Source organism: Hippoglossus stenolepis, chromosome 11 (genome assembly GCF_022539355.2).
Source record: "Hippoglossus stenolepis isolate QCI-W04-F060 chromosome 11, HSTE1.2, whole genome shotgun sequence".
NCBI classification, from domain to species: Eukaryota; Metazoa; Chordata; class Actinopteri; order Pleuronectiformes; family Pleuronectidae; genus Hippoglossus; species Hippoglossus stenolepis.
In genome coordinates, this window is record NC_061493.1 from 479,498 (window position 1) to 507,366 (window position 27,869).

The 27,869-nt window shown below is 38.6% G+C and overlaps 2 protein-coding genes across 4 annotated transcripts in view; both read right to left on the minus strand.

Annotated features, from left to right (window-relative positions):
• Positions 1–803: 803 nt before the first annotated feature.
• rab36 (RAB36, member RAS oncogene family) lies at positions 804–6,009 on the minus strand. Of its 3 annotated transcripts, none has more exons than XM_035169317.2 (11): positions 5,895–6,009; positions 5,218–5,301; positions 3,614–3,705; positions 3,450–3,524; positions 3,177–3,278; positions 3,015–3,079; positions 2,876–2,927; positions 2,157–2,238; positions 1,987–2,077; positions 1,764–1,877; positions 804–1,668 (listed from the first exon to the last, which is right to left on the minus strand). In XM_035169317.2, exons 1-11 carry the CDS (start codon positions 5,994–5,996, stop codon positions 1,607–1,609), a joined length of 921 nt encoding a protein of 306 aa, XP_035025208.1. In that variant the 5' UTR covers positions 5,997–6,009; the 3' UTR covers positions 804–1,606. The 3 variants fall into 3 exon arrangements, with proteins under 3 accessions (XP_035025208.1, XP_035025210.1, XP_035025209.1); XM_035169319.2 differs by lacking the exon at positions 5,895–6,009 and adding an exon at positions 5,402–5,669; XM_035169318.2 differs by lacking the exon at positions 5,895–6,009 and adding an exon at positions 5,388–5,669.
• Positions 6,010–7,957: 1,948 nt separating this feature from the next.
• The window catches only part of slc44a5a (solute carrier family 44 member 5a), a 27,736-nt gene continuing 7,824 nt past the window's right edge, over positions 7,958–27,869 (minus strand). The window contains exons 2-22 of the mRNA XM_035171613.2: positions 27,537–27,585; positions 25,292–25,365; positions 21,032–21,116; positions 19,179–19,263; positions 18,826–18,954; positions 18,474–18,534; positions 18,037–18,160; positions 17,853–17,936; positions 17,311–17,423; positions 16,938–17,069; positions 15,610–15,709; positions 15,409–15,501; positions 15,155–15,242; positions 14,263–14,531; positions 14,031–14,125; positions 13,632–13,735; positions 13,427–13,500; positions 12,282–12,352; positions 11,808–11,896; positions 11,385–11,469; positions 7,958–9,418 (exon numbers count right to left, since the gene is read on the minus strand). Of these exons, the coding sequence (XP_035027504.1) occupies positions 9,321–9,418; positions 11,385–11,469; positions 11,808–11,896; positions 12,282–12,352; positions 13,427–13,500; positions 13,632–13,735; positions 14,031–14,125; positions 14,263–14,531; positions 15,155–15,242; positions 15,409–15,501; positions 15,610–15,709; positions 16,938–17,069; positions 17,311–17,423; positions 17,853–17,936; positions 18,037–18,160; positions 18,474–18,534; positions 18,826–18,954; positions 19,179–19,263; positions 21,032–21,116; positions 25,292–25,365; positions 27,537–27,585 (2,102 nt within the window). The 3' untranslated portion in view covers positions 7,958–9,320. The remainder of the gene's footprint in view (positions 9,419–11,384; positions 11,470–11,807; positions 11,897–12,281; positions 12,353–13,426; positions 13,501–13,631; positions 13,736–14,030; positions 14,126–14,262; positions 14,532–15,154; positions 15,243–15,408; positions 15,502–15,609; positions 15,710–16,937; positions 17,070–17,310; positions 17,424–17,852; positions 17,937–18,036; positions 18,161–18,473; positions 18,535–18,825; positions 18,955–19,178; positions 19,264–21,031; positions 21,117–25,291; positions 25,366–27,536; positions 27,586–27,869) is intronic.

Here is a 27,869-nt window from a genome sequence, read left to right on the forward strand (position 1 = left end):
TCGCGTCTGTTCAAAGAGTATATTGGCGAAGCAAGAGGATTCACTCCTCTCATTTCCACCCTTGCTTCTTTTTGAAGATTAAATTGCATGTTTTGTTTTTGTTCTGTATAACCCAGCATACACAGAAATTCCCCTATATTACATATATATATGTAAACATATGTCAACATATTAAACGCATTTTACTTGTATACAATATCTAAATAAATGCTTAATGTTAATCTTGAGTTGAAATTACTTATTATTTGTGTGAAATTCATCCTGGTTTAGATGTCTGGACCAATGCATCATGTAAAACCAAGCCTGAGTCCTTATATTTTTGCATATTCATTCCTAATAATCTAGGACAGAAGTCTTCAACAGGGGGTCCGCGACCTCTAGGGGGTCTGCGGAGGTACTGCAGGGGGGGTCGCGACATTTTTTGGTTGATTAGACAATTTTGTATCTTTTTTTAATAAAATTTTATTTTCCACAAATTTGAATTTGAATCTGTGAATTATTTTAATAGCTCAGTGTTGTATGCAAAATGTATGTTTATAAATGGCAGTGGCACGGCCACCCTGTACCTTGCACATGTTTAAAATAAAAACATGAATATATGAACCTGTGTATTATTTGAATAGCTTAGTATTGAATGCACAATAACAGGGTAGCTATGTTTATACATTGAACTAGGCCCAGTTTAATATAAAACACAATTTTATACAATATATATAGTAGGGGGTCCCTGCTCCATCTCTCCATCAGTTTGGGGGTCCTAGAAGACCCCTGATCTAGAATATTATTAAGACAGAAGAGTTCAGTCAGCTTATAAACTGCTTTATTAAATAATGGTGGGCTTTGACAAAATACTGGTCTTATAAATGCACTGTTGCTTACATCAGTTATTGTTCCACTGTATCAAGATGTGTTAGTAGCAGACTAATTTACACTTTTATTACTTGAGAGGAAACATAAACATTTGGTTTAGCTGCTCTCGAATTCCACACTCTAAACTTATCAGGGTACAACCCATAATAGTGGATGGGACGATATTCCACAACACTGTATGAAGAAACCAACACTATAATAGTCATAAAGACAATCCTATAGGTGTCCATTAAACGGTTTCACCAGGGATGATGTTGACCTTATGGCCATCATGCTATCTGTCTAGGCACTACTGTCTACATCTTAAATGATGTACGCAATAGAATTTGTTGTAGACATTGCAGAACTGAACAATACTACATGATCAGAATCAAATATTAGTTATAACAATGGTATGATAAGCTTCTCAAGGTCTAAACATTTTGTTCCACTGAACGTATTTTGGACTTTTATGCTATGAAAATAATCAAATTCATAATATTTAGTATCAACAAAAATAATCCATTATTGACGGCTTCCGTCCAATGGCAACTGACTTCTAAGAATGCACACTGATCAAACCCTCTCCGCAAACGTCCGAGTACATGACTGTTTTGTTTAGTTCTGTTTTGAAAACAGAACTAAGGGACATTTCAGTCCAATCAATGGTTAGTCATTTTGACGACTGCAGCTGAAAATCAGAACACAGCTCCTGTCTGGTTCTGCTCTCTTTAACAGTTTTCAGTCCCTCTTTTCATCAGCAGCAGCCTATTTTAGGGTCTTGGGATGTGGCTTCGTTCAGATTGGCATAATCTGACTCTGTCAAAACACAAAAAAAATTAAATTGATATACCCTCAAGACAGCCATTATAATATTCATCTCTGCTTGTTGGGAGTTAAGAGTCATTACTTACTGATACTGTCTCCTCGTCCGATGCTAGCAGGGATCCCAGTTTCCATGTCCTTCAATATGCACTTCTCAAGAGACAAAGCTGCCACTCTGAAGAAAAAACCCTGTACGTTCTCCCCTAAGTGTCAGAAAAGAGTATAGGTTCTTACGGTGGCTTTCTGCTGTTCTTGGATGCACTTTAATGTACCATACTCCAACAATTTACAAGTGTCAGCTCTTGGTTTTACCTGTTTTAGCCGAAACAGCCCAAAACTCTGCATGCATTTCTGTTGCTAGTCTAATGGCATCTTTCTCTGTTCTCTCTCTTTCTTCTGGGGGCTGAAACACATTAGAGTTGCTTACTAGAAAGAAAAATGTAGAATCTGCAAAATATAAATGTAATATAAAATATACTCACCAGCAGGTCATTCTTAGTGCCAACCAAGAAGATAAAACATGAGTCAGGCTCATTTTCTCCCATGGCCTCCTGTAACCATTGGCTAAAAAACAACTTAACATTATCTTACAGTGAAACAAGCTCTTGCTGTTGATGTTACTCAGTTTTGCTATTTGTATGAGTTTCCTACAGATACATCAACAAAATGAGTTGCTATTTCTTTAAATCCCATTTACTGCAGACAGTGATCAACAAAAACTGTGCAAAATCTTTTGGCAAGCTACTGACACTTTTTGATTCTTTCCAGTTTGTTCAGCAGTTTTAATGACTGATGGTTGAATTAAGTGAAATGTAACATTAGCCTGATTATCAGCCTCTTGACCTATACAAGAAATTGTAACTGGATATTTACAATTCTTTATTGTGGAAAAGTACACTTGGATACATTGGACCAAAAGCTACAGCAGATTCAGTGTGAAATAAAATAAAGTCTCAGCCATTCAAATAAAAAGATGAGACTTGGAGGCTTCGGAACATTAACTAATATTCATTAAGATATTTCAAACTGAATGTGCTACAGCTCAGAACCTGAAGGACGAAAATGTGTACCTGTCCAAATATTTACTAGGTTCATCACTTCTGGTGGCCAATTTTATATTCAAGTTGTCAACTAATCAACTGTAACAACTTAAAATGATTATAGACCTAATACACTAGTAGAAAGCTATAATCATACCTACCGTGTGTGATCTAGCGATTTAATGTCTGCCATGTCAAAGACTGTGATAATGACTGAAAAAGATTAACAATGCATTTCAGAATTATTAGTTTCTCAGACATACAACATTTTTTAAATAACTTAATTCAGCAACATCTTACCATTAGCGCCTCTGTAGTATGCAGACGCTATACATTTGAATTTTTCCTGCCCAGCGGTATCCCAGCTTTAAAAAAATTAATAAACGTTAAACACGGATGTCGAAAAAAAAAAAACCACTCTAAAGTTACATACTCTATAAAAAGGGAATTCAAACTACTTACATCTGAAGGGAGACAGGTATTCCGGATATTTCAAACCTCTCAATTTCAAAGTCTACTCCTATAGTGGCCTTGTAGTCTCTTTCAAATACATTTTTGCAAAACCTGAAAACATCAAAACCAAGTCAAATATATATATGTTTTGCCCATGGTGTCCACCACATTTAACATGGAGTTTTATTATGATTGAAGTGATATTATATGTTCTGTGATTCTCATATTGTGATCTCAGATATAGCTATGTCGGTCTTAACAGGCTAAATATCTATTTGGCACCTATTAATGAGGCAGGTCTTCCCCACATTGAGGTCTCCAACAACCACCACTTTTGACATCTTCTGTCGGTCCCACCTTTTAGGAATACAAGAGACGCATGATTTTGAAATACGATGTTTGAGAAAAAGTAAGAATGATGCATCAAACCAAAACAGTAGACTCACAGCTGATGCCCTGCAGCTCTGTCTTTACAGGTTACTTTAGCCTTAATGTCCCAGTCTTTTTTCAGCTGCAGAGAGGCCTCAGGTGTGTAGCACTGAAAAGAACAGGATCATATACCACTGACGTTTACTGATCACAAAGCCATTAAATGCATGTTATAAAAACACTAACTAGCACTGCTATGCAAGCAACTCAGTGATGCTGCACTAATAATATGCACAACAGTGCTTTGAGCTAAATGCTAACATCAATTCAATTCAATTTTATTTGTATAGCGCCAAATCATAATATACATTGTCTCAAGGCACATTACATAGTAAGGTCGAGGCCTTAAAAATTATAAAGAAACCCAACAGTTCCCACAATGAGCAAGTTTGGCGAGAGAAAAAACTCCCTCATTAACTGGACGAAATCTCAAGAACCAGACTCAATGTGGGTAGCCATCTGCTCCGAGACAATTTCATTTAAATCAAAGAATTGGTGAAACTAAAAGTTTGACCTGATGATGGCGCTTGATGAAAACCATCTGTCTTGAGGAGACATGTTTGTACCAAATTTCTTGACAATCAAACTAATGAATATCTGTACAGAATTGTGTCTAAATCCATCAGGTAGAGACTGAGATATTTACAGGATAAGTGAAAAGTTAAACAACAGTCAGGGATTCTACAGAAATCATCCTTTGTGCAACACAGGTATCTGTAGTAAATTTATTGGTGATCCATGCAATCGCTGACATTTCCTTTTGAGACCAAGAATGTGAACCTCAAGGTGGTGCTAGAAGAACAGTTGAGAAATCACCACAGTCTGGAAGATTCATTTTCTATGGACCAAGAATGTCTGTTTAAATTTCATGGCAATTCATCAAATAATTGTTGAGATATTTCAGTTTGGACCGAATTTATGAACCAACTGCTTTACTTATGGTTCTCAAACTCAGGACCACAACACTGTGGGTGAATTTTTATGTAACCCCAAAAAGTTAATTTGACCTGCTCTTAGTATACTCTATGCAAAATAAAGCATCTACAATTTTAGACTTTTATATGTCAGTTACAATGGAAGACAATATAATTTTTTCAATTCAAAAACTTGAAAAAAGGAAACTGATTGATTTTATTAAATTATTAAATTAAGGAACAGCCAAACAAAAATTCACACTTTTAAAGACTCCTTTATTTAACAACATTCATAATGTTTAACTGACTTAATTATTGTGCCTTTCTGGTTCTGACATATATATATTTTACGACAATTGTTATAGGGTATATTGGCAGGGTTCTCAGGAGAATAACAGTTCCTCTGAGAACCAACATTACCAAACACCATAGATTCCTACCAAACTAAACTGCTTTAATTTATCATTTAATGAAGACAGAGAGCAGAATTACATGCTGACTTTGATTGGGTAGCTGATTGTAACAGCAAGCACAGTAATTACCCTGAGTGCTGTGATCTTATTTAAAGATCTTAGAAAATTAGTTAGTGTAGGTAGAAGTCACACTTTCCAAATACACTAACACCCTCCAGACTGGAGCTCCTACTGTTTTAACTTCAGCGATCATTGATAGACAGGATGTGGAGGAAACCGGAGCAAAGATTCTACCTTTGGGAATTCCCAGATGGCCCTGTCTCTCCTGATGGGTGGTGGGTAGGACATTATCCCATTTCTGTTCTCCTGCATGGCGACCTGAGAGCGAATATGTAACAGTTAGCTGGACTGAAATTTGTGTCATACCAAGGCCTCTCAAAATGACTCTGTGCCTTTATATATACATTTATTTATATACAGTTAGTTGCTGGTTGGTCCTTTTCGCTGTATAGTCTGTTGAACGCTGGAACACAGCTCGGTCTTATACAGTTTTTAAAGACGCTGTTCCAGCCGAGCATCATGACGTTATCAAGTACAGGGCTATGGTACAAGGCCAAAAATGTAGATCACTTCCTCTAAAATAAAAGGTGAATAAAAAATGATACGTATAAATAAAATCACCCTTTAGCAATTTTGTTTATCTATTATATATTGTCCTTTTAACAACCGACCACCTCACCCTCCCTCGGACAAAAATGTGCATGATCTTACATATTCAGCGATGTGAAGCTTAATTTTAATATGAAAATCCTGAACGGAAGTCCTGCCATATTTTGTTTACAGTGACAGTGGCAATGATGAGGCCGATAACACAACCAACTCCAGCAGCTATTATTCGTATTGTTTTTGCAGAAATGTCTCTTTGTCTCGCCGAGGTTCAAATCACTCACACCGTGAATCTCTTTACTCACCGCAGATGAAACTATGTACAATAAATCCTGGGCTCCTCGGGCCCAGTCGCTTTTGCTAGAGTCGCGAGCCCGGACGTTGTCAGACGAGCAGCGCGTTTCCATGACGACCGTACTATCGTGCCTTTGTCACGTGATAATTGTGCTTTTATTGCAGGGGGGTCCATAGGGTCCCAAAACACACACACACACACACACACACACACACACACACACACACACACACACACACACACACACACACACACACACACACACCAGACATGCATGTTGTAGCCATAGTGGTCACGTTTAGTTGGTTCATATCTACCACCATAATGATAGTGATTTGGGGTTAAACAGACAAAGCGGCATTTTCGTATTGGACAATTAATAGTGAAAAAAAAAAAGTGATTTAAAATAAATGAGCAGACAGTCATAAGTAATACGTTATATTAGGGCTGAGGGAAATATACAAAATCAACAAATCACTATCACCACCTACAACTAAATACCTCAATATTAAAGCCACTGGTTAAAAATTAGCCACTGAAACCAGGAATGGGCACTTGGGCTTATCCCAGCATGATAATATCCAAACTAGAAAGCAAATATCCCCCTGCCCTAAACCTTGTTAAGATCTATAAAGCAAATTGTGATTTGTGAAAATGGGCTATGCAAGTACAATTTTAATGATCGTTGGTTAAATACTCATGAAAGCAATCGTGTCCTCCTTCCCAACTAGTGATTAAATGGTCAAAAGTTACCAGCAGATGTCCCCCTTGTTACCAAATTCCTTAGTCTAAAAACATGACCAATTATGACTTTTAATAGCCATTTCCTCCTTGGCTGTGACAATAGGCCTACAAAGTGGATCAATGTGCCATAGCAGAATTGATCATTATATTTGCGATATTTACGATTTTTAAAACAGGGCCCGTTTTTTCAAAACACTACACACAATTAGCACAACCACACACCCAATTAGCAAAACACCTCAGATCCTTTGCAAAATAAAACACTCTTGTAAAAACTATACACTAATTTATCAAAACCATATTTTGTTACCATATGAAACACACACGTTTCATATGACTTAATTCTGTTTGAACCAGTTACACACTGGTACTGGTAACCTAAAACACTTTTAGCAATTCTACTTCTCAGTGATTAGAGTACTGTAAGTGCAGTACACAGAGAAAGTGCAAATATACAATAAATTCACCAACACTACACAAGACCAATGCAACATGGAGAATCACAACAAAACATGTCCCAGTTTTCATGCTACTACAGTAGTGTGCATAACACTGTAAGCTCAGCAAATATCAGACAAACAGAAACTGCTGTATCCAGTACAGGTTACAATGACAGATTTCACTGTATATCTGCTAAGATTTGGCTGAACTCTTAGTCCAGCCTCCCTCAGCCTCAATCCGTGGTTCACGACATGGTCAACTAGTGTTGCACGAATTTCATTTGATAAATTTGGTCCTCTTCTTCTTTGAGCACGTTCTCCTCCTGCTTCAGGTCTTCCTCTTCCTCTTCCTCTTCCTCTTCCTCTACCTCCACCTCGACCTCTACCTCTGGCACGGCCTCCGCCTCTTCCTCTTCCTCCTTCTTCTCCTCCGTGGATTCCCCCTCTCACCCTCACTCTTCTTCTTCTTCTGACTCTTTACATTTTGGTTGAAGACAGGTGAACTCACCTGCTGCATTTGTATAGTGCTTAAACCTGATTGGTGTGTCTACAATTAAGCAATCATGTGTTTGCGCACCTGATGGCTGTGTTGAACCAATTGGCTCATAGGGGGGGTCATTTGGAATTGCAAGGAAGTGACATCATGATATACTTCTGTGTCTAATGTATACAAGTGTGTTTAGTGTTTTGCAAATCACTGTGTGTATTGTTTTGCAAAAACTGTGAAGCTGACATTGTGCTTATAGTGGTGCAGATCTGGGCCGATGTTTTGCTCCTTGAGTGTTAGGTTTTGATAAGGTTTTGTGTAATACTTTTGATTTTAGTGTTTATGCAATCGAAAAAAACTGTAACAGCCTCCATTTCCAAAAATAACATGTAACACCATTCATTTTGTTAAATTTATAATGTTTATTTATGTAAACATGGTACTTTTTTTCAAATCATACAAACTGAGTGTGAAAAAAGCCATGGGAGGAAACACATACAAATGTAAACTTTTTGAAGCATTGGTTTTACGGATATTTTTCCCATGAGGCAATAGACACACATTGTCATATAAAAAGTTTATCCAATATAACATTGTACTGTTTTATTTTTAATAATTATTATTTTATGGACCATGTGTAGGTGTTATTGCCATTACTACCCCACCCCACCCCACCCCTTACATTACATTCTGGAGCTTCTAATACATTTTTGGTCAGTGGTTGCTTTTTGTATCATACATATAATTCAAGTTCTCAAGAAAAATTAGTGACATTAGTGATATTTTTAAATTAAGAAATGACAACTTTTTTTTCATCAGTTTCACTTATAACAAAAAACTTGCATTACAAATACAAAAATGATTCGATCTTATAAAATAAACAGGGAGTATATAATGAGAAATTCAGTACATTAACCTTGGTTTACATAGAAGAAAAAAAAACATCTTTACCCATAGGGAAACTGAATATTATTTTCATCTTATTCCTTTTGCTGTGAAATGTGGACAATTAATACTCAAAATATGACTTTTCTTGGTTTCTCTTTTATATCAAAATATTGTGGAATAAAAATGAATAAGATATAGTTTGTGAGTGTGTGGTTATTGTTTGGAAACAGAACTGCATTTACAGTATGTTTGTCTTCAGTGCAGATGGGCATGAAAATGCCCACTTTGAATTTTACTATCTAAATGTGACGGACAAAACTTTTTCAGCTCTGGAGTTTGATGTCAGATGAAACTATTTGTACAGACCACACTCTTTTCCATCTAAACAGATTTTCACACACTTTAGTTTTTAAAAAACAGTTAAAAACATTCATTCATAGCACATGAAGGTATAATTAAGAATTCTTCAAACACCCACACAGAGTCTTAATACAAAAAACCTTCTCATTTAAGGGATAACATATTCCAATGAAGAACCCTATCAGACCAATAATGGCACAATGTCATAAAAAATTTTCATTTTAGTAACTGCACTGCAGTGGTGCAGCAGAGACACTTCAGAAGCCTCGAGTAGAGATAAAATGCTGCCTCAAAAAAAAAAGGCATCTCACCTTTATAATATTTTTTTAGTATTGATTAGGTTTTTAAAATTCTTCAGACTCTGATTTTACTATTGGGTCCCTATTGTTCTGATATGGAAACACGTTGCTACTTTACATCTCATGAAATATCCCCCTGTGTCTTGACATATGTAGGGACCAGCCAACCAAAGCTGAGCAGACTGGCTGCTGTTGGAGTGGATATAGAGGAAAGTATATCAGCAAAACGGACTGGGTTTCCCCAGGATTCTGTGCAGCTCTGGAGACATGAGGAAAGGTTTTTCTGCACTACCATCATTCCTCTCCAAGTCATCACCTGGTTGGCCCGATAAATGGGTGGATGGGCAGAGAGAAAGCAGGGATGAATGAAGGAAAAGATGGACGGAATTGGGGAGAATCAATGGTTGAGATTAAGGTCCAATGTCACGTGAAGATATATGGAGGGGAGGAAGAAGAGCAGGACAGCAGGGTGATTATAAATGAAGAGGAGACAAGAAGAGAAGCAGAGGTTAGTGCTGTTAAACAGCTTTGTGTAAAAGAGATGAAAAAAGACTAAGACTCGGTCAAATCAGAGCAGTTGTAGAATATGTGACTTGTTAAAACAAAGGCTGAAACATCCAAGCAAAGCATAAGAGGAAAACATGTATCAGTAATATTTAGGAATGAAAATTCAATTCATTTTAACGAATTAACCATTCAAACCCAGTGTTATTTTCCTGATAAATTAGGCTACTGATAAGTCCCCGGTTAAATTTAGAATAGAATTTAAAATTCTCCTCCTCACCTTCAAGGCCCTTAATAATATGGCACCATTATACCTTAAAGAGCTGGTAGTACCATATCAACCCACTAGAGCACTGCGCTCCCAGAATTCAGGCTTACTTGTCGTCCCTAAAGTCTCTAAAAGTAGAGTAGGAGCCAGAGCTTTCAGCTATCAAGCTCCTCTCCTGTGGAATCATCTCCCACTTTCAGTTCAGGAGGCAGACACCATCTGTACGTTTAAGAGGAGGCTTAAAACCTTTACGATAAAGCTTATAGTTAGAGCCGGTCCAGGCTTGTCTTAGACCTGCTTGTAGTTATGCTGCTATAGGTCTAGAATGTCGGGGGACACATGACACACGGAGCTTCTCTTTCCAGCTTCTCCTTCCTCTTCTCAATCCTTATCACATCAAAGAAATGAATGTCTCATCAATACATGTTACTGACTTGACTTCTTCCCCGGAGTCCCTTTGCCTTATCGTCCACAGATCCAGGGCCGCAGCTGTGGCCACATCATGGATTAGGATGGTGGATCGCGAATCAGAGATCGGGATCGTAATGGTGGATCCTGTATGGCGGATTCTGTATCGTGCTGGCTGATCGTGATAATAATGGCGGATTCTGTATCGTGTTGGCTGATCGTGATATTAATGGCGGATCCTGTATCGTGTTGGCATCTGATAATGGTGGTGGACCACGATCGAGGGGGCAGCTGATGGTGGATCCTGATGGCGGCAGTGGACAATGACTGTGGACTATAGTGGCATCCGATCTTGATGGTGGATCATGATCGTGGTGGCTGCTGACCATAGACTATGATTACAACAAGACTGCTTGATATATAATATTTCTCCTCAGATACTCGACCATTACTGACAATAATCCATCAATTAATTGACCTCCAGTTATGCTTCAAAATGTTTATTCTTATCAATGCTGCTAAAACCCTTATCTTTCTGATGTTCTCCTTTACACTTGACATCTATTGCACTTCTGTCCGTCCTGGGAGAGGGATCCTCACATGTGGCTCTTTCTGAGGTTTCTACCTTCTTTTTACCCTGTTAAAAGGGTTTTTTAGTAGTTTTTCCTTACTCTTGTTGAGGGTTAAGGGCAGAGGATGTCACACCTTGTTAAAGCCCTGTGAGACAAATTGTGATTTGTGAATATGGGCTATACAAATAAAATTTGATTGATTGATTGATTGATTATCTATGACTGCTCTGATCATGTTGATCTCGTCATCTACCTGCATAATCTTGTCGGTATTAGTATGTTGTAGTATTTTGTAGTATGTTGTTCCAAATTGTATTCCTCTGAAAACGTAGATGTAGAAGACGTAGGTGTGAATTTGACCCTCAAAGGATAAAGTGGTATAGAAACTGGTACTATTGGTTTTATTAATATTGTGCCAATATAACCATAGGAACATGTTAAACCAGTTTGTTTTCATTTCACAGTAGCCCAATATGAATAATTACAGTTATGTTCTGTAGTAGGAAACATAATGACAGTTTTGTACTTACAGAAGCAGAGGAAGAGTGTGTCCACACACATGGCATAGACGCTGAAGAATCCATGAGCAATCAGGTAGGCACCCATGACCACAGTCTGATGTGAGAGATATACTTTAGAGAAGCTACAAAGGGGCTGAGGGGCTGCTCTGATGGCAGATCAAATCATATTAAGATACCTAAAACATAATCTTTATGAATTCTTATGAGTTTTGGATTAACATACTCCAAAAACACAAAATCTAACCCAGACGTTGTTTTTACACACATCCTAACACTGACCTAGTAGGTTCCTTTATGTGGCTCAAAACCATTGTTCTGAACTTGTGAGGACCAACCAAAATGTCCTCACAAGTTCAAATGGCTTAAAAGGATTAAGACTTGGTTTTAGGGTTCATCTAGGAATTAGCTTGAGGTTAGGGTTTAAACACTGACCAGCAGGGGGACCCAATAGTAGTTGAGATGGGGTACGTCTTCCTGGATAACAGGGATCTTCATAGTGAAGAAGAAGAAGGCAATGACACCTGTAAAACACACACACACACACACACACACACACACACACACACACACACACACACACACACACACACACACACACACACACACACACACACACACACACACACACACACACGTGTTGCAGGTATAACACATCATCACTGGCAACTGACTGTTGAAAATGAATCTACAGGAACGTGTTGTTGCACTAATGTTGGCAGTAAGGGAGAGTTGACTGTCGAGTGTCACACCCAGGTTCTTAGCAGTCTGGGTGAGGGCTAACACGGAGTTGTCAAAGGTAATAGTCAGGTTGTGGGTGGGAGAGGCTTTCCCTGGAAGGAAAAGTAGTTCAGTCTTGTCAAGGTTAATTTTCAGGTGGTGGTGTGGACAATGTAAGACTTTACTTACCAACTCCTCCTGCTATCAGCAATTTGCCCAGAAACAACAGGAAGTCTGCCACTCTGTCTAGAACTGCAACCCTGTAGGGGGAGTGAGATATTTCAGCATGACCACTCGTCTAACACATGATCCACACAGTGAAAATCAGCACAGACATGACCCTGCTTATAGCCTGAAATAAAGGGCCCATATTCTGGGCTTTTACTATCCGTAATTACTTGAAGGGGTCAGTAGGGACCCTCAAATTATGAAAACAGTCACTCCGCTGACTTTTTCACTCAGTCCATTACAAGAAATATGTTCTTGAAATGTCGCATTTCGTACTTCCTCTTCGTATGATGTCATCATGGAATCGCACTCTTCTCTCAGCCCCACCCAGCCGGTACCAGTCCATCCTCTGAACCCACCACCCCCGCTCCCCACCACCACCACCACCCCTCTTCCCCTCCACACCGAACGCGACACCAAGCAGACTTGTTGCTGAGCTAGCAGCTTGTTAGATACCACAGGCTAGCCACAACAAACAACACTGAAGAAACACTGCAGTGTAGAGGGATGCAAGGAAGAGAATGCAGAAGAGAGCACATGGAAATACACATTGCAGCAGTTTATTCAACTTCAAACCACTGATATATCATCTTAGGGGTACCAATACCTCAAATTAAGTCCCAAAAATATGGACCCTTTAAGCTTAAATTAGAATAAAATATCCTGGATACAGAAACGTAATTTGGAGCCAGGGTCTGCACAGTAGTGGACGTGGTGTGGAGCCGTGGTGTCGAGGTCCCACCGAAACACACGTTCAACCAATTGCAAGTCAGTCTTAGCTGTCAATCATTACTCTTCACCCTGTTTTTATAGTGTCAAATAACTAATTCAAACCAAACTTATCAAAAACCGACAGAAATCGTTTTTGGGAAAACTTTATTCGCCATGTTCTTTCATGTCCCATCTGCTAACTAGTACTGCATCCAATCAAGATGATTTGGCTTCCCTATTGGGGAGTTGTCATGTCCATCCATCTCTATATACAGTCTATAGTTGGAAGCCACTGCTTGTTTTAATGATCTCAGTTACACAAAGAAGGATCACTTATCCTGAACAGCAAAATGTATCCACACCAAAAACTGAGACAAGTGATCTGATCTCCTTACCTGACCACATTTCTCATCAATAGGAAGAAGGCCTCTTCGGCTGAGGTACAGAAATTTTTACCATAGATCGCCACCTGGTGGAAAAGAAAGAGGAGACAGTTGTCTCAACAACAAAAGAATGTTGATATTGTTGTTGACAAAATGGACAGTGCATTGGTGCTGTTCATATTACTCATGCCTCAAAATGTTACTTTAACCAGCTCACCATGATATAAGCATTATGGTTCAAGTAGCGAATGAATTTCTCCAGACACCAGAAACAGCATTTCAGACAGCACATTATGAACCGGGACAGGCTGTTGTCAATACCTGCAAGGATAAAAGCACAGCATCAGTCCAGTGATTGTGGTAGCAGTTATAGAAGTAAGGAAGTAAGGAGAAACAGTGTCGGAGTCTACATGTCTACATTTTGGTTCAAAACCATCCTTGAGAGGATATTTTGATCGGTCCTCATGATTTTTAAGGGCTGTTTGAGAGTTAAGACTTGATTTTAGTGTCAAAGTCAGAAGGAGGGAAAGCTAGGGAAATCATTAGTTCACCATAGAGACCTATACATATGTGTGTGTGGTTGTGTGTGTTTATATGTGTCTGTGTGATTGTAAACCTTTTAGTTTCTGCTCTAGGTATTCCAGGATGATCCGCAGAAGTTGGACAACGGAAAGAATTAAAGAGCCAAATGCCAGAGACCCTGTGTGATACCTGCAGATAGATAGAGGAAGATATTAGTTCATTGTTAGACACAACACTGTTATTTCCAGCTTTGGATAAAATATTAGATACATTTTACATGTTTCCATAAAGTCCGAAAGACGATGGTCCTGAGAGAATGTCCTGACCTGACAGCCCTAATGAATGACAGCAAGAGTGGACATGCTGGGATATCCTGAGGCTTCCTCTTGGCCCAATAGTAGTTGGCAAATGTCCCTGCCAGGGTGCACTGCTCCAGGGCCAGACTGAAGTTGACCAGCCAGAGGAAGACAAGTAGGTTGAACAGCTGCAAAAGGAAGAGGTAGCGGTGGTAGGACGTCTCCCCACCATAGAAGGCAAACTGACACTGAGTACCCAGACACAACGCTGATGTGGAGATGTTGGTTCTGTTGAAGGTCTGGCAGAGACATGAGGGGAGAACACAGGGTAGTCTCTCAGTGAGTGTATGCAATACACATCTCAACCATTAATATATTATTAATTTAGTGTGGAGGTTGTGTGTTATCTTAATGTGAACGGTTGCAAAAGACACAGCATATACCTTTCCAGAATGTGCAAATATGAATGTTTTAAAATATAAATGATATCTTTCTTATAGTTTGTTGCAACTTCTTGTCTGATAGACTGACTGACAGAGACAGAGCTTTACTGGATACACATTACTTATTAATTATTGTGCAGGAGGTCAATTATATTCACTAAAGAACAATGTAATACATTTTGCCTCCTGTCCTCAGGACATCTGTTGAGCAAACTTATTGTGGAGCTTTACAAAGCTTTACCAAATTTCACCAAGTTTGTGTTGCAAGTTTTCAAAGGTGAAAAGTCTAATATATACAGCATGAGCCAAGAAACAAAATTTCTAGCTGCCTTTCTGACATTTTATCAGTCTTAATAGGCTGTAGATATCTTGGAAATATGGGAAAATGTAGTTTGACTGTTCAGTTTCCCAAATGGTCCTAACACCTTTGTCACTTCTAAATAGGTATATGACTATACGTTTTACACAATATGTTGTACCTCAGGATTGCATGTGCTGTTGGTGTAGGGGCAGCTGACATTAGGAGACCTCACTTTGTAGATGGGTTCACCTGAGGATGCAAGATAACTGGTTTCACAGTGCTGGTTAAAGACCCATCTGACAGGCTGGTTGGAGAGGTAATGATAAAAAAAATCCATATATACTGCACATAATTTAAATTGGTGCGAGTCTTACAAATAAATCACTCGGCTCTTAACAAGAAATGACGTAATGTGAACGCAGTGAAGGATACATGGCAGTAACTGCCCAGTAGGAGATGCACACAGTCAACAAGAGGAAGGTGACAACTGGAAAGAATAGTGTGGACATGATGTGACCGATAGCTCTGCAACATCAAACCAAGAAAACAACCATCACTATAGTGCAGGTTAAAAACTATGAATAATTTGTCATTTTTGTAATGATTTTTCTTTGCTGTCTTCACAGGTCATACTTGCTGGCCTCTCTGAGTAGGGCAATGGCCACTCGGACTCGTCTCCTTAAGAAGATCAACAGCGCCAAGATGGAAGCTTCAGTCACTCCCAGAGACACCACTGACAAACACAAACAATAGGAAATTCACTTTTGTAGTGGACACGTGATAGACAGAATTCACCAAAGACTGTATTTAATGTGGTTTGCACTTTTACTTACTCCTATAAGGAGCTGCGGGGTTACCATGGTAACAAGCGGATGTTTTGATGACAACTGGTAGTTCTCTGTAGCCGTAAAAAAGTTTGTAAATAAACGCACACCGAGAGGTGCAGAAAACGAGAAATCTCACGACTACTTCATCCTATCGACTCCTACACCTTCTTCATATTTTCAGGGTCAAGGGTGTTTCTCCCAGTTTACTGTTCTGAAATATATTTGCATCAAATTATTTGATTCACATTACAAACTTTTTATGATCTTCTTCTGAATAACCACAGCTCCTTTCTAAAGTTAGACAGCAGAGACAAATTAAGGCCCATGCAAATCATTATACTATATGTATTTTTTATATCATTGGACATTGAAAATGTGGATAAGACTAGAACATAATTTGTTAATTAAGTCACAGGCATTGTTTCAAATAAATCGTTTTTTATATATATTAAGTAAAGTTACAACTTCTTGTGGTGTTGTTGCAAATGAAACATGATTCAAGAGTAAAGCAGACTGGTTTAATCACAAGTGCTGCTTCACAGTCTTTTGAAGAGTGTTTGTTGGTGTTAAATGATACTTCAGTCCCATCAAAATTAAAAAGTGATTTTTATGATGGACACTAAAAAATCACGTTGAAAACAAAAAAATAAAAAAATAAAAAATCAGTTTTTTGTACCTCTGAGCAGTCCCTATCTGTAGTTTGTTTCATTCAACAGGTTTGAATTTGAACTTCGCAAGAAGGAAGATACCATCAACATTTGATTTCTTGTTTAACAGTATCAGGTGATTAGACTGATCCAAATGTGCTGCTCAGTCCCCAAAGTGAAAGAGAGAGAGCACATGCAGTCATCTTACTTTCAAGAAAAGGGATCTTTAAGAACACTGGAACTACAAAAACGTTTTCTAATGAGCAAAAGTTTCTGTTGTTAATTCTTGTTTTTTGTATGTATTTTTGGGGCTTTTTATCGCCATTAATGGATAGGACAGAGTAAGCTTGTGAAAGGGGGATAGAGAGAGAGAGTGGGGGAGACATGCATACATGACTCAAACAGAATCAAACCCGGGCAGCTGCAGCTCTACCAGGTGAGCTATACGCCGCCCCCTGCTGTTAATTCTGACTGAACACAGACTCACATAATACGATCCATGTCTGTCTAAGTTGTAAGTAGACCTGTACGTCAGTCTGCAGGCCGACCTCTGTAATGGCAACATCAGAGCCCGGTGTGTGTTTGAGCTGGGACCAGACCACCGAGCAGTACCACATACCTGTAAACACACACACACACACACACACACACACACACACACACACACACACACACACACACACACACACACACACACACACACACACACACACACACACACACACACACACACACACACACACACACATTCAATTAATTTGTAAAGATGCTAAGCCCATGTTATCCCAGCATGATTGGATAACAACAGCTAGATTCAGGTAGAAATTGCTCTAAGACTATGTGATGGCCATAGTACACACCATATGCCAGCAGTAGTATGAAAGTGATGATAGTAGCCCACAGCAGCAACCCAGCTGTGAACCTCAGCAGCAGGATGAAGATCAGACTAACAGCCATGGATATCAGCAGACCTCTGTCAGCAGGTTTTAAAGTACAGGGGGAAAATCATATGGTTTAATAAAGGCCTATGTAACCTCTGCTCAACTGCAACTACTGCAGCCACAAGCAGTTACAAGCAGGATAATGGTGAATCCGAATAAGTAGTGAACGCTATTATGCTATCATCTGTCCTTCTATTTAAACAGCAACATGAGGTTGTTTTGCTCAATTGTCGATTGCCTATAGAATCAAATCACAGTCATCATGACACTGGCATCAAGAAACTAAATCAAACCAAACTCAGGAGGAGTCTTTTCCCAAGCTTTGTCTAAGGGGAGGACCACAGTCTCTGCGTTACATTCATTGACCATCAGGCTAAATATTGAATGTGGCCAAAATATCAATGAGACCCGAGTAGATGCTGGGGTTTTACACAAATATTGTATATTGTTTTTGTAGTTACATGAGTATCCATGCCCAGGACTGAGAATAATCCTCCATTATCTTCATGCCCATCTCCTTAGTGTCCACAAGTCCTGTTATAGTCCTGTTCAGAGGAGAGATAAATTACTTAATCTGTGGATATGAACTCTGTATATGAGTTCATAAAAATGAATGAATGAGTGTTAAAGAAGAAGTTGCAGTACTTGGTTGCACGTTGGAGTTCACTGACACTGTGTGGAATTTCCAGAGCATCCTTAAACCTAGTTCTGTTCACTACAGTCACAGTCCCATTCAGAGTGGTGAAGTCTGGTAGACATCTCTGGAGAACTGACACACAAACACAAACACACAAAGATGAGAGTGACACTAATACACCGTGAGCACATTGATGCTGTCTAACTTCCTACTGTCTAACTCTGATCAGTCCTCCTCTGAAACTGCTTTTACAGCAGGGGGTAAGAGATATTAAGCTGATAAGCAAATCCATCCATTATGTAAATACATTTTATAATAGTGAAGATTTATTTGAGTCAGTAGATGGTTTTTTGACTTGTGGACTTCTCTTACCTACCTTTCAATGTAAATACTGAGTAATTAGTTGAAATGTTGCATGAGTTGTGGGAGAAAGTCTAATCCTTACATGGTCTACTGGGTATGATCATGGAGGGACAGTCCTCATCTCTTAGAACCTGAGATACTGGCTGGAAAACACAGGACAGACAGGAAAGTAAGAATAACAACCTGTGCATGCGTGTGCGTACTTGTTTGTGCATGTGTGTGAATGCGTGTGTTGTGTATTCTGCTGGTCTTTGTGAATGAATGTGTTCTGTGTGTTTTGCACAAACACAAAGAAGAAAAACAAAAAATTCCAAGAAAGAGCTGCTGGTCTGAACCTACAGTCACAGGTCATCACCTGCAAAGATGCTTTTTTAAACAACAGTTTATCATGTGTGTCTAAATGATAAATGCTTGTCATATATCAACATCAGTACCTTTTCAGGGTTATTAAATCCAGGCTTACAGAACTGTTTATAGTATTCCCAGTAACCCTTGTTGAGTTTGTGTTGCAGCTGCATCTCACTGTAGGTTGCAAACTTGTCAGGGCACTGTGACACACACATCTGGAATAAAATTAACACAGACAGTAAGTTTGCTGATGTATTCAGGAAGATATCGAGCTATTGTTGTGGACATGTCATAAACATCAAGCTACTTTAGCTCAGCCTCAAGTTTGTGGATTAGGTGAAGAGTCCTCTCTGTGTCTGAGTCCTCTCCTAGGTTAATTCTCTTAATGTTTAACTGATATGATATATCAGGAGCCATGTGTGTTATTATGGGAAGATACCTGCGTTGTGGGGCACTGCAGGTTGATGAGTATAGCTGGGTTGGCACATTTTAAGATGTTGAAGTAAAATAGGATGGGTTTCTTCCTGCAAAAAAAGTGTTTAATGCCATATGTGATCATTCTGTTACGTTTGACAAGTCCAGAGTTATTTAGCCTATTTCTAACAATGCTGTTTCACTTTTCTATATTTGCAAGCAATAGCAGAGCAGAAAGAAGAAATTGTTGTTTAGCAGGTTAAGTACATATAAACATGGTGATCTGACCTGCTTCGTAAGAATCTAACCAACTAGTTTGGCTGCCTAAACTTATAAATGGCAACTGAAAATAATAAACCAACAATGTCTGAAAATGATCAAACACCATCTTTTGATTTCTCACGGACCTCAAACCTTTGTCTCCTGAATGGATGTCCTGTACTTGACCCATTGACCCATCATGTCTGCTACCCACTCTTCATACAACCTCATCTGACCGCCTATAGGCTTTTTGCAAAAATGCAGGCATTTAAAAAGCACCTGGTGGCAGCAGATGTCACCCACGTCCGTATGGTGCTTATTAAATGGCGCACTGGATAATTTTCTCTTTTCTCTCTGCCTGTTTTTAATGAAAATGCACCTGGAAATTGCAAAAAAAAGGAGCCATTGATCGTTCTATACAGATGTATATAGCTTTATAGCTGCTGTGTGACTACTCGCAGCTGGGTGTAAACAGACACATTTAATTATATCGTTTTTTGTTCTCTTAAGCATCGGAACAAGCAGGCCTGTTTTTTCTTCATTACACAAAACTTACTACGAAGAAATTTAAAGGCAAAAAATATGTCAAAAATATTTTGTGGCTAAACTGCAGTGTGACCCAGTTGTGAGAGTAAAAACTGGAATCTCCAAAGGAGAAAAACATTCATTGTAGATGTGTGTAAAAGGAAAAGCTGTAGAGCTGCTGGTGTCATCCAAGTGTCCGCAAGCCCCGACATTCATATAAGACTCGAAACAGCGTCATTTACACCGTGTCCAAGTCCGCTAGCATCGCCATCCGGAGGATGACTGGATGACTTTGCGGAATTGAATTTGATAATCTGGACAGGTAATTTGGTAATCTGGGACCCTTGTATTAAAATAGAAAAATAAATACTAAATCAACTTGCTTAATGAAAAAATTACTGAGAAAATGTGAAAGAACATGTATATTATTAATAGAAATGTCATTAATTCACATTACCATGTAAAAGTTTTCTTTTACATGGTAAGAACCCTAGCCTAAATAAAGAAAATGTAATATTAATTCAAAACTTTCTATTAAAGCTGTATCCCATTAAAAACAATATATTAAAATGCAATCAACAGCAAGCAACAATAACAATAACAGATCATTCATTAACTATTGGGGCTATTCAGGGAATAAAACGATCACACCATGGTCTTCTCCACATGTTTCGCGAAACCAATGGATGCAGACCACAGGACAGACACTCTTCTGTGCTTTTGGATCATTATTGTCCTGGGGAGCTAACTGATTGGAGGATTGAAGGCCTCTTGACTAGATTTTGTTAGAACAGGAAATAAAAGTTAAGGTGTCCCACATAACCCGAATTCACCTTACACACTACAATTCTGCCAACACAGAATAAAATTACATGAAATGAAATCACATTTCAGTTTGTCCAAGAAAGTATGGAATCAAACTAATTCCTTAACCCTTATGTCTTGAATAACTTCATGTGAACCTATGGAAAACTATTTTTTTTTAAAGTCCAGTTATAATGATAGTGACATTCTGTGAGCTCCTGCACAGCTGTTTAAATGACTTTGGAAACAAACAGCGACAAAGGGTTAAGTGTTAAAACAGTGACTTACGCATTGGAAGTCCCCTTCTGCCCACAGAACTGGCCATAGCTGTCTGTCGGATGGAGAACCTTCCTGGGGTCCCCATGTAACCAGGCTGGACAGATGGACAGAGGAGATTATTTGCAGGAGACAATCAGTCTGCATCAAATAAGCACTTAAACAGTCTGGTTATTGCGAACTATCTGATATCTTGATATTTATATATTTAATTACACATTTATGTTGTTATTGAAAATGTTTATGATATTAAAATGTCAAGAGAAAAGTAAAAGTAAAAGAGTAGCTTCTTACTGTTTGTTGAATTTGCAGAATACAACAGAGAAGGATTTGTGTGTTGGTGCGTGTGAGTATGCGTGCATGAGTGTGTATGTGTGCGTGTGTGTGTCAATGATGATTTGTCTATCCTTCAGTGCCAAAAATATAATCAGTCAAAACAAATCTTCTTCTTAAAGTGTTCATGACCTGCCCATCCAGCATCATTACACACAACGACCTTTCATCAATGAAAGCTCCAAGTGCAGTAAAACGGCTGATGTTATTAATGGCAGTGGAATGAGAGGACGAGAGGAGAGATTGTGCAGTGCTGATGGAAGGAAGGAGGAATGAGGAATAAGAGAGATGGGGTATATGGACAAAGTACAGTCAGGGGCTATGCATGAGAGAGTGAGGGTGATGTCATCAGGAATGATGTCATCCATGTCTGGTAGTAGCAAAGCTGGGTTTTGGAAACTGTCATTGTTTTAGTGTGTGTGCACCTCTTAGTGTGATTATGTGTGTTTCTGTGTGCTTGCACTCTATTAAGACACGTGCAAATGTGTGTTAGTGTGTGTTTGTCTGTGTACAAAGTAGGATTAGCTAGGATTAGATCAGGATCATATCCTATTTATGGGATGATGTCACCAGTAACCCCACACACACACACACACACGCACACACACACACACACACACACACACACACACACACACACACACACACACACACACACACACACACACACACACACACTAATGGACGACTGCTTTGTAACTGCATCTGCCCTGTACTAACAAAGGAATGATGTCATACTTGTATATGAGGCAACCCACACACACAGATACACGCATATGAAAATAGGAACACTTAAGGTAGAAGGGATAGGAGTAGTCGGGATCACACCTGCTGTCTTGCAGTGGTCGTCATAAAATTGTGAGGTACATATGTCCTCCGTTCTATTTGCGACAGTTTCAATCAGCTGCTTCAGATATTTTCCCACTGACAACATTAAGGAAAAGCACGCGATTCCAGTATAAGGCTTGGCTTAGGTGGAACATAAAGAAATACAGCTGATAAAGGTTGATACATGCACAGATTTGAGTTTTTGGATTTCTCATTCAGACTGACAGGATTCAACATTTAGGAGAAACACTGACTAGTTTGGACAATTCTGTACCTTTCACATAAAGAAAGAAATGAAAACACTGTTGGAAAGCCCTCTAGGTATCTAACTCCACCTTGATATCATACTAGAAAATGAGATTTAATGCTTGGCTATTGAGACAGGGATGATCTCCTCCTTATACTAGTGGAATATGGAAGTGCAACCCCCATGTCTTAAATGCAGCTCCATGAGCTCAAATTGTTCAAATATAGATCATAGTGTGTGAGCTCTTTTTGTGTCTCAAGGCAAAACATAGAAAAGCCTTGCAGTGATGTGCGTCCTCTCACTTCCTTACTTCCTCTCTTGCTTTCTCTCCTTTCCTTTTTTCTCTCTCCTAACAAGCAACTATCTACCAATACGATCAATGTGATTGAGGCACAAAAAAGAAGGAAAGAAAGCTGGGAAACCAGAGAGAGAGAGAGAGAGAGAGAGAGAGAGAGAGAGAGAGAGAGAGAGAGAGAGAGAGAGAGAGAGAGAGAGAAAGGAAGGACTGAACAAAAGAGTAATTCTACATAATCTGTTCAATATGAAGACACATGATCAGTAATTACATTAAAATAAATATTTTTTTCTCTGCTCTGATACTGATTTAGCACAGTCAGAATGCTCAGTGGTAATTACCCTGGATGGTTCTTCTAGTGATGTGCATAACAAGCAACATTCTTGTTTTCAGGTCTCAACACTTGAAGCTGCATTCATGAATATCATTTGGGGACGGCATAGCTGTAACCTTACACACAGCATCTGATAAATTATTATCACCTGGGCTGTAAAAAGTGGGTGAGGGGAATCTCTTGCGTTTGTCTCTGAGTTTCATGTCCTACAAACCGAGATCAGATCAGATCACAAGCTGATTGTGAAGAGAAAACATGACACATAATACATTTGTTGCTACACTATCAAGAAACAATCTTTAAATACTTCTGCCAGAAAAATGCCTGTAATGCATACATTTTTTTAATTTTTGTTAAAAATGTATAATGTGAGCATGTGTCTCTAAGGTCCCCAAATATAGAAAGTACAAGAGCATTTATTTTTTGGACTGGACAGGACCATGACCTCTGTGTTGGTCTGAAACTAGCAAAGACACTTGGTTGACGTTGCTTTGCGCCACTTTGCTTTGATAATAATTATTATGATAATAATAATTTACATTTTTATAGCGCCTTTCAAGGGACCCAAGGACGCTTTACATGGACAGATTGTATCAAATCCTGTCATATGCTTTTTTAAAAAGTTTTTGGGATGTCCAGAGGGATGTGGACTTGCAAATCTCTGTTGGCAGAGCATTCCAGCAGGTGGGGGCCACCACGCTGAAAGCTCTGTCCTCCACAGTCTGTAGACTCTGGTCAAAGTATCATAGATTCTTGGACAGGAAGTAGGTTGGATATGTATTATTACTTTGGTTTTCATTTATTTTGTAAATGGACAGCTTAATGTATATTTATATATTCCTTTTACTTTAATGGACCAAGCTCTTTCACTAATTTTATTTTGGAGAGATATGGGACTGTAAAAGGCAGATTAGCAGTTCAGACTGGGCAATTTTTTGTTCTGGAATAATGCCTTGCAGTGCATATTTTGTCAGATTTGTTTGTATTTAAGAGAAGATTATTAAATAAATATAAATGACACAAGTTTTTTTATTTTATTTTGGATAAATTCATTATTATATTAATCAAGTAATACAAAATAATCGTTAGATTAATCGATAAATCGAAAAAATAATATATCAATCGATTAATCGAAAAATAATCGTTATATTAATCGATAAAAAATAATCGATAGGTGCAGCCCTAATTACAGTGAAGTTATTGAATATTTTTTTAATATTACTTTTCGGTGTTGCACTTCGTAGACAGTCCCTGTGCACTCGTCCATTGAGACCAATGTTATGTGTTCTGCTCGGAGGACGGCTCATATTGATGAAAACTGGCTTGTAGCCTGTTGTCTACCTTACTACGGTGGGAAAGAGGTGGAGTTTGTGTTTTAACAACGTTTTCGATTATGATTTATTGATCCGAGTAATCTGACTTCCGGGTCACAGAAATCATACAAATTAAATATCAAAATCAAGAACGGCCCGTGACCCTGTTTTTATTTCCTGTGTTAGATCTGAGCAAAATATCCAAACTACGAAAAACAAACCGTTATTCGTTTTTTGGACTCAGATTCAAAAATGAATAACGAAATATTGACTTGTTTTTTAATTTTCCGATTTTGGTTTTATGATTGAATATGAAAAGAAAGAATGATACGCGGATTATACACAGATTTGTATTATCTGTTTGAGTTGATCTGCTGTCCAGCACTGTATTATTGCAAATTGTATGTCTGCTAAATAATCAATGAGGGAACTAAGCTGAATAAAATGTTAGTGTGATATCTTACTGACTCATTCCTCCAACTTCTGTTTTTGCTCTACTGCTGATTGGCAGACAGCCATACACAAATGCTTCATCCAATCACCTGCCAAGAACTTAACCCCTCACTCTTTTTCCAATAAAGTTCTAATAAAGTTTCCAATGAAATGTGCAGTGTTGGTAGAATAATATTTATGTGTAGATTAGGTTTGTAACCTTGGAAATGGCAGTTGACAAAAAAAAATTCCACCAACAGAGGTCAGTGCCAACATATTCTCTTGGCAACAAGGCTTAACAAAGTGTTGCTCTTGAAGTGTATACAAACACACTTGTGGTATTATGTTGTGTGTGAGTGAGATCAAGAAGAAACAACTACGACCATACGTGTGTATTAAGATAATACACTGCAAGAACAGTCAGAGCAAAGAGTTTTTTTCTTTGTGTGTGTGTGTGTGTGTGTGTGTGTGTGTGTGTGTGTACACTCACCCACTAGCCCCAGGGACAGATATGAAAGGATGACAACAATGAAGATCAAACAACACAATGCATCAGTGCAGCTTCTAAAGAGACAGAGAAGAAACAAGTTATAAACCACAACAGAAAATATATCTCTATAAGTCCATGATAACTGTTCAGCCAAGTGAGTGTTCGCATACTGACTCGAGTTGAGAATCATCACAAGCTGATTGTGAAGAGAAAACATGACACATAATACATTTGTTGCTACACTATCAAGAAACAATCTTTAAATACTTCTGCCAGAAAAATGCCTGTAATCCATCAATTTTTTTAATTTTTGTTAAAAATGTATAATGTGAGCATGTGTCTCTAAGGTCCCCAAATATAGAAAGTACAAGAGCATTTATTTTTTGGACTGGACAGGACCATGACCTCTGTGTTGGTCTGAAACTAGCAAAGACACTTGGTTGACGTTGCTTTGCGCCACTTTGCTTTGATAATAATTATTATGATAATAATAACTTACATTTTTATAGCGCCTTTCAAGGGACCCAAGGACGCTTTACATGGACAGATTGTATCAAATCCTGTCATATGCTTTTTTAAAAAGTTTTTGGGATGTCCAGAGGGATGTGGACTTGCAAGTCTCTGTTGGCAGAGCATTCCAGCAGGTGGGGGCCACCACGCTGAAAGCTCTGTCCTCCACAGTCTGTAGACTCTGGTCAAAGTATCATAGATTCTTGGACAGGAAGAAGGTTGGATATGTATTGTGGCGCGAGGCCCTTGAGGGATTTGTAAGTGAGTAGGAGTATAGGGCCCACAGAGTTTTAAATATCAAGTTTTAATTCTAAGGGCTGCTGCACACTAGATTTAACCTATTCTTAATTTTATTATCTTCTGAACGCACAAACTGGACGATTTGGCCTGAACATCAGACCACACTTGCTGTTTGTATGAATCAGTTTCACAGTGGCGATTTCCAGAGACTTAAAATCTCACACTTGTGTAATTGTATGTGACTTCAGAAGAAACACAAACATGCAGGAGGAACGACGTCGTGTGAAAAAGGACAAAAAAAACTATGGATGTAGTCATGGCTGAGAGGGCGTATACATTTTGCAGCGCAGCCTGGAGGTGAGTTGGAAATGTACTTTTGTTTTTTGTCGAAGCTTTACAAGTACGCAGAACATGTCATGTTGGTGACATTTCCCAGAATGCTCGCTCTCTCTTTCTTGCTCTTTCTTGCTCACTAATGCAGGTTTCTGTCGGAGCTGATTCGGGGAGGCTCCGACTCAATCTTTAAGCATTAAGATTATTTTGTAAACCCCCCCAGACTTCAGGATTATTTGGGCAGATAATCGGCACAGTAACCTCCAGTCAGGAACGGACCTGCGATTGTCAGAAGGGGCAAATCTGGTTTAAAATCGTCCCCATTATCCTCTAGTAAACAGCAGCCTTAAAGGATATATGCATTAGTATTGGATTTTGTTTTCTATCAGGGTAATAAAGCTCTGATATTTATTTACATATACAAAAAAACAATACCTTCAGATACTGCAGTAGAACATCCACTTGTAATGCTTAAAGAGTCTGCTGTTTAGACTCTCAAAGTACATTTGAGGTTAGGGAGAGATCCTTTTTTCTACTTTAATAAAGAAACGGTTTACTGACTTCAGATACAATGTGTTTATTTACATTTAACCAACAATACTATCTTTCCCTAAGACTGCAAATTATAACTATAATAAAATTAAAAGCTGTAGAAATAGTTTCATCCATTTACCATGAGAAGACATCATTAGACATTAGTGGAGATCAGTAGAGATCCTTCAAGTTTTTGAGTGTTTACCATTTTGAGATAGTAAAACTAATACCTGCACAGGATATAATGTCAAAGCTGATAAAAAAAAATAAATACAAATTCAGATAAATCAATAATTTCATTAATTTATTCTTCATTGGCATCACTGATGGGTGTTAATTAGCTGAGACTCAGCAGACGACAGATTGTGTGAATCACTGCAGACCAGATGTCAGCTGTATTGCACAATTTAGTTTTTTGCTGACTGAGAAGATGACCAGGGAGAAGAGATTTAGTTGTTTTCCCATTAAGTAGACGATAACGAGTGAGCTTTGTAAAAATATTCTGGCAATACTAGTGAAGACAATATTTTATAAATGAGCTAGGCAAAATATCAAGTTATTTAGGACAGAATCCATAGACTCTATTATCTCTGCTGCTTTATGTAAAGAGAAGGGGTTATGTAGTTACCTTCTGCAGACTGGACCTCGGAAGGAAGGATCAAACCTGTGTGGTTCTCCTAGAAGACATAACATAAGTAAAATTGTTAACCAAATCCAGAAGACACCTGAAGAGAGGGGAGGAAAATAGCTGAAAGTTCCTGAGGTGTGTAGCAGATGGTTTCGTCAAAGTTGACTGGTCCTAGTCAGGCAGCAGATTTTGGAAAGTTAAAGTGCTGTCTGCTCTGTTTGCCAGGCAAACCCCCACCTTTAGTGGAACTTGTTCACTTTTGCTTCACTGTAAATTAATAGGTAAGAGGCAATGTCACCTGCTGATTGTCAAAACCATAAGAGGTAGAACCAG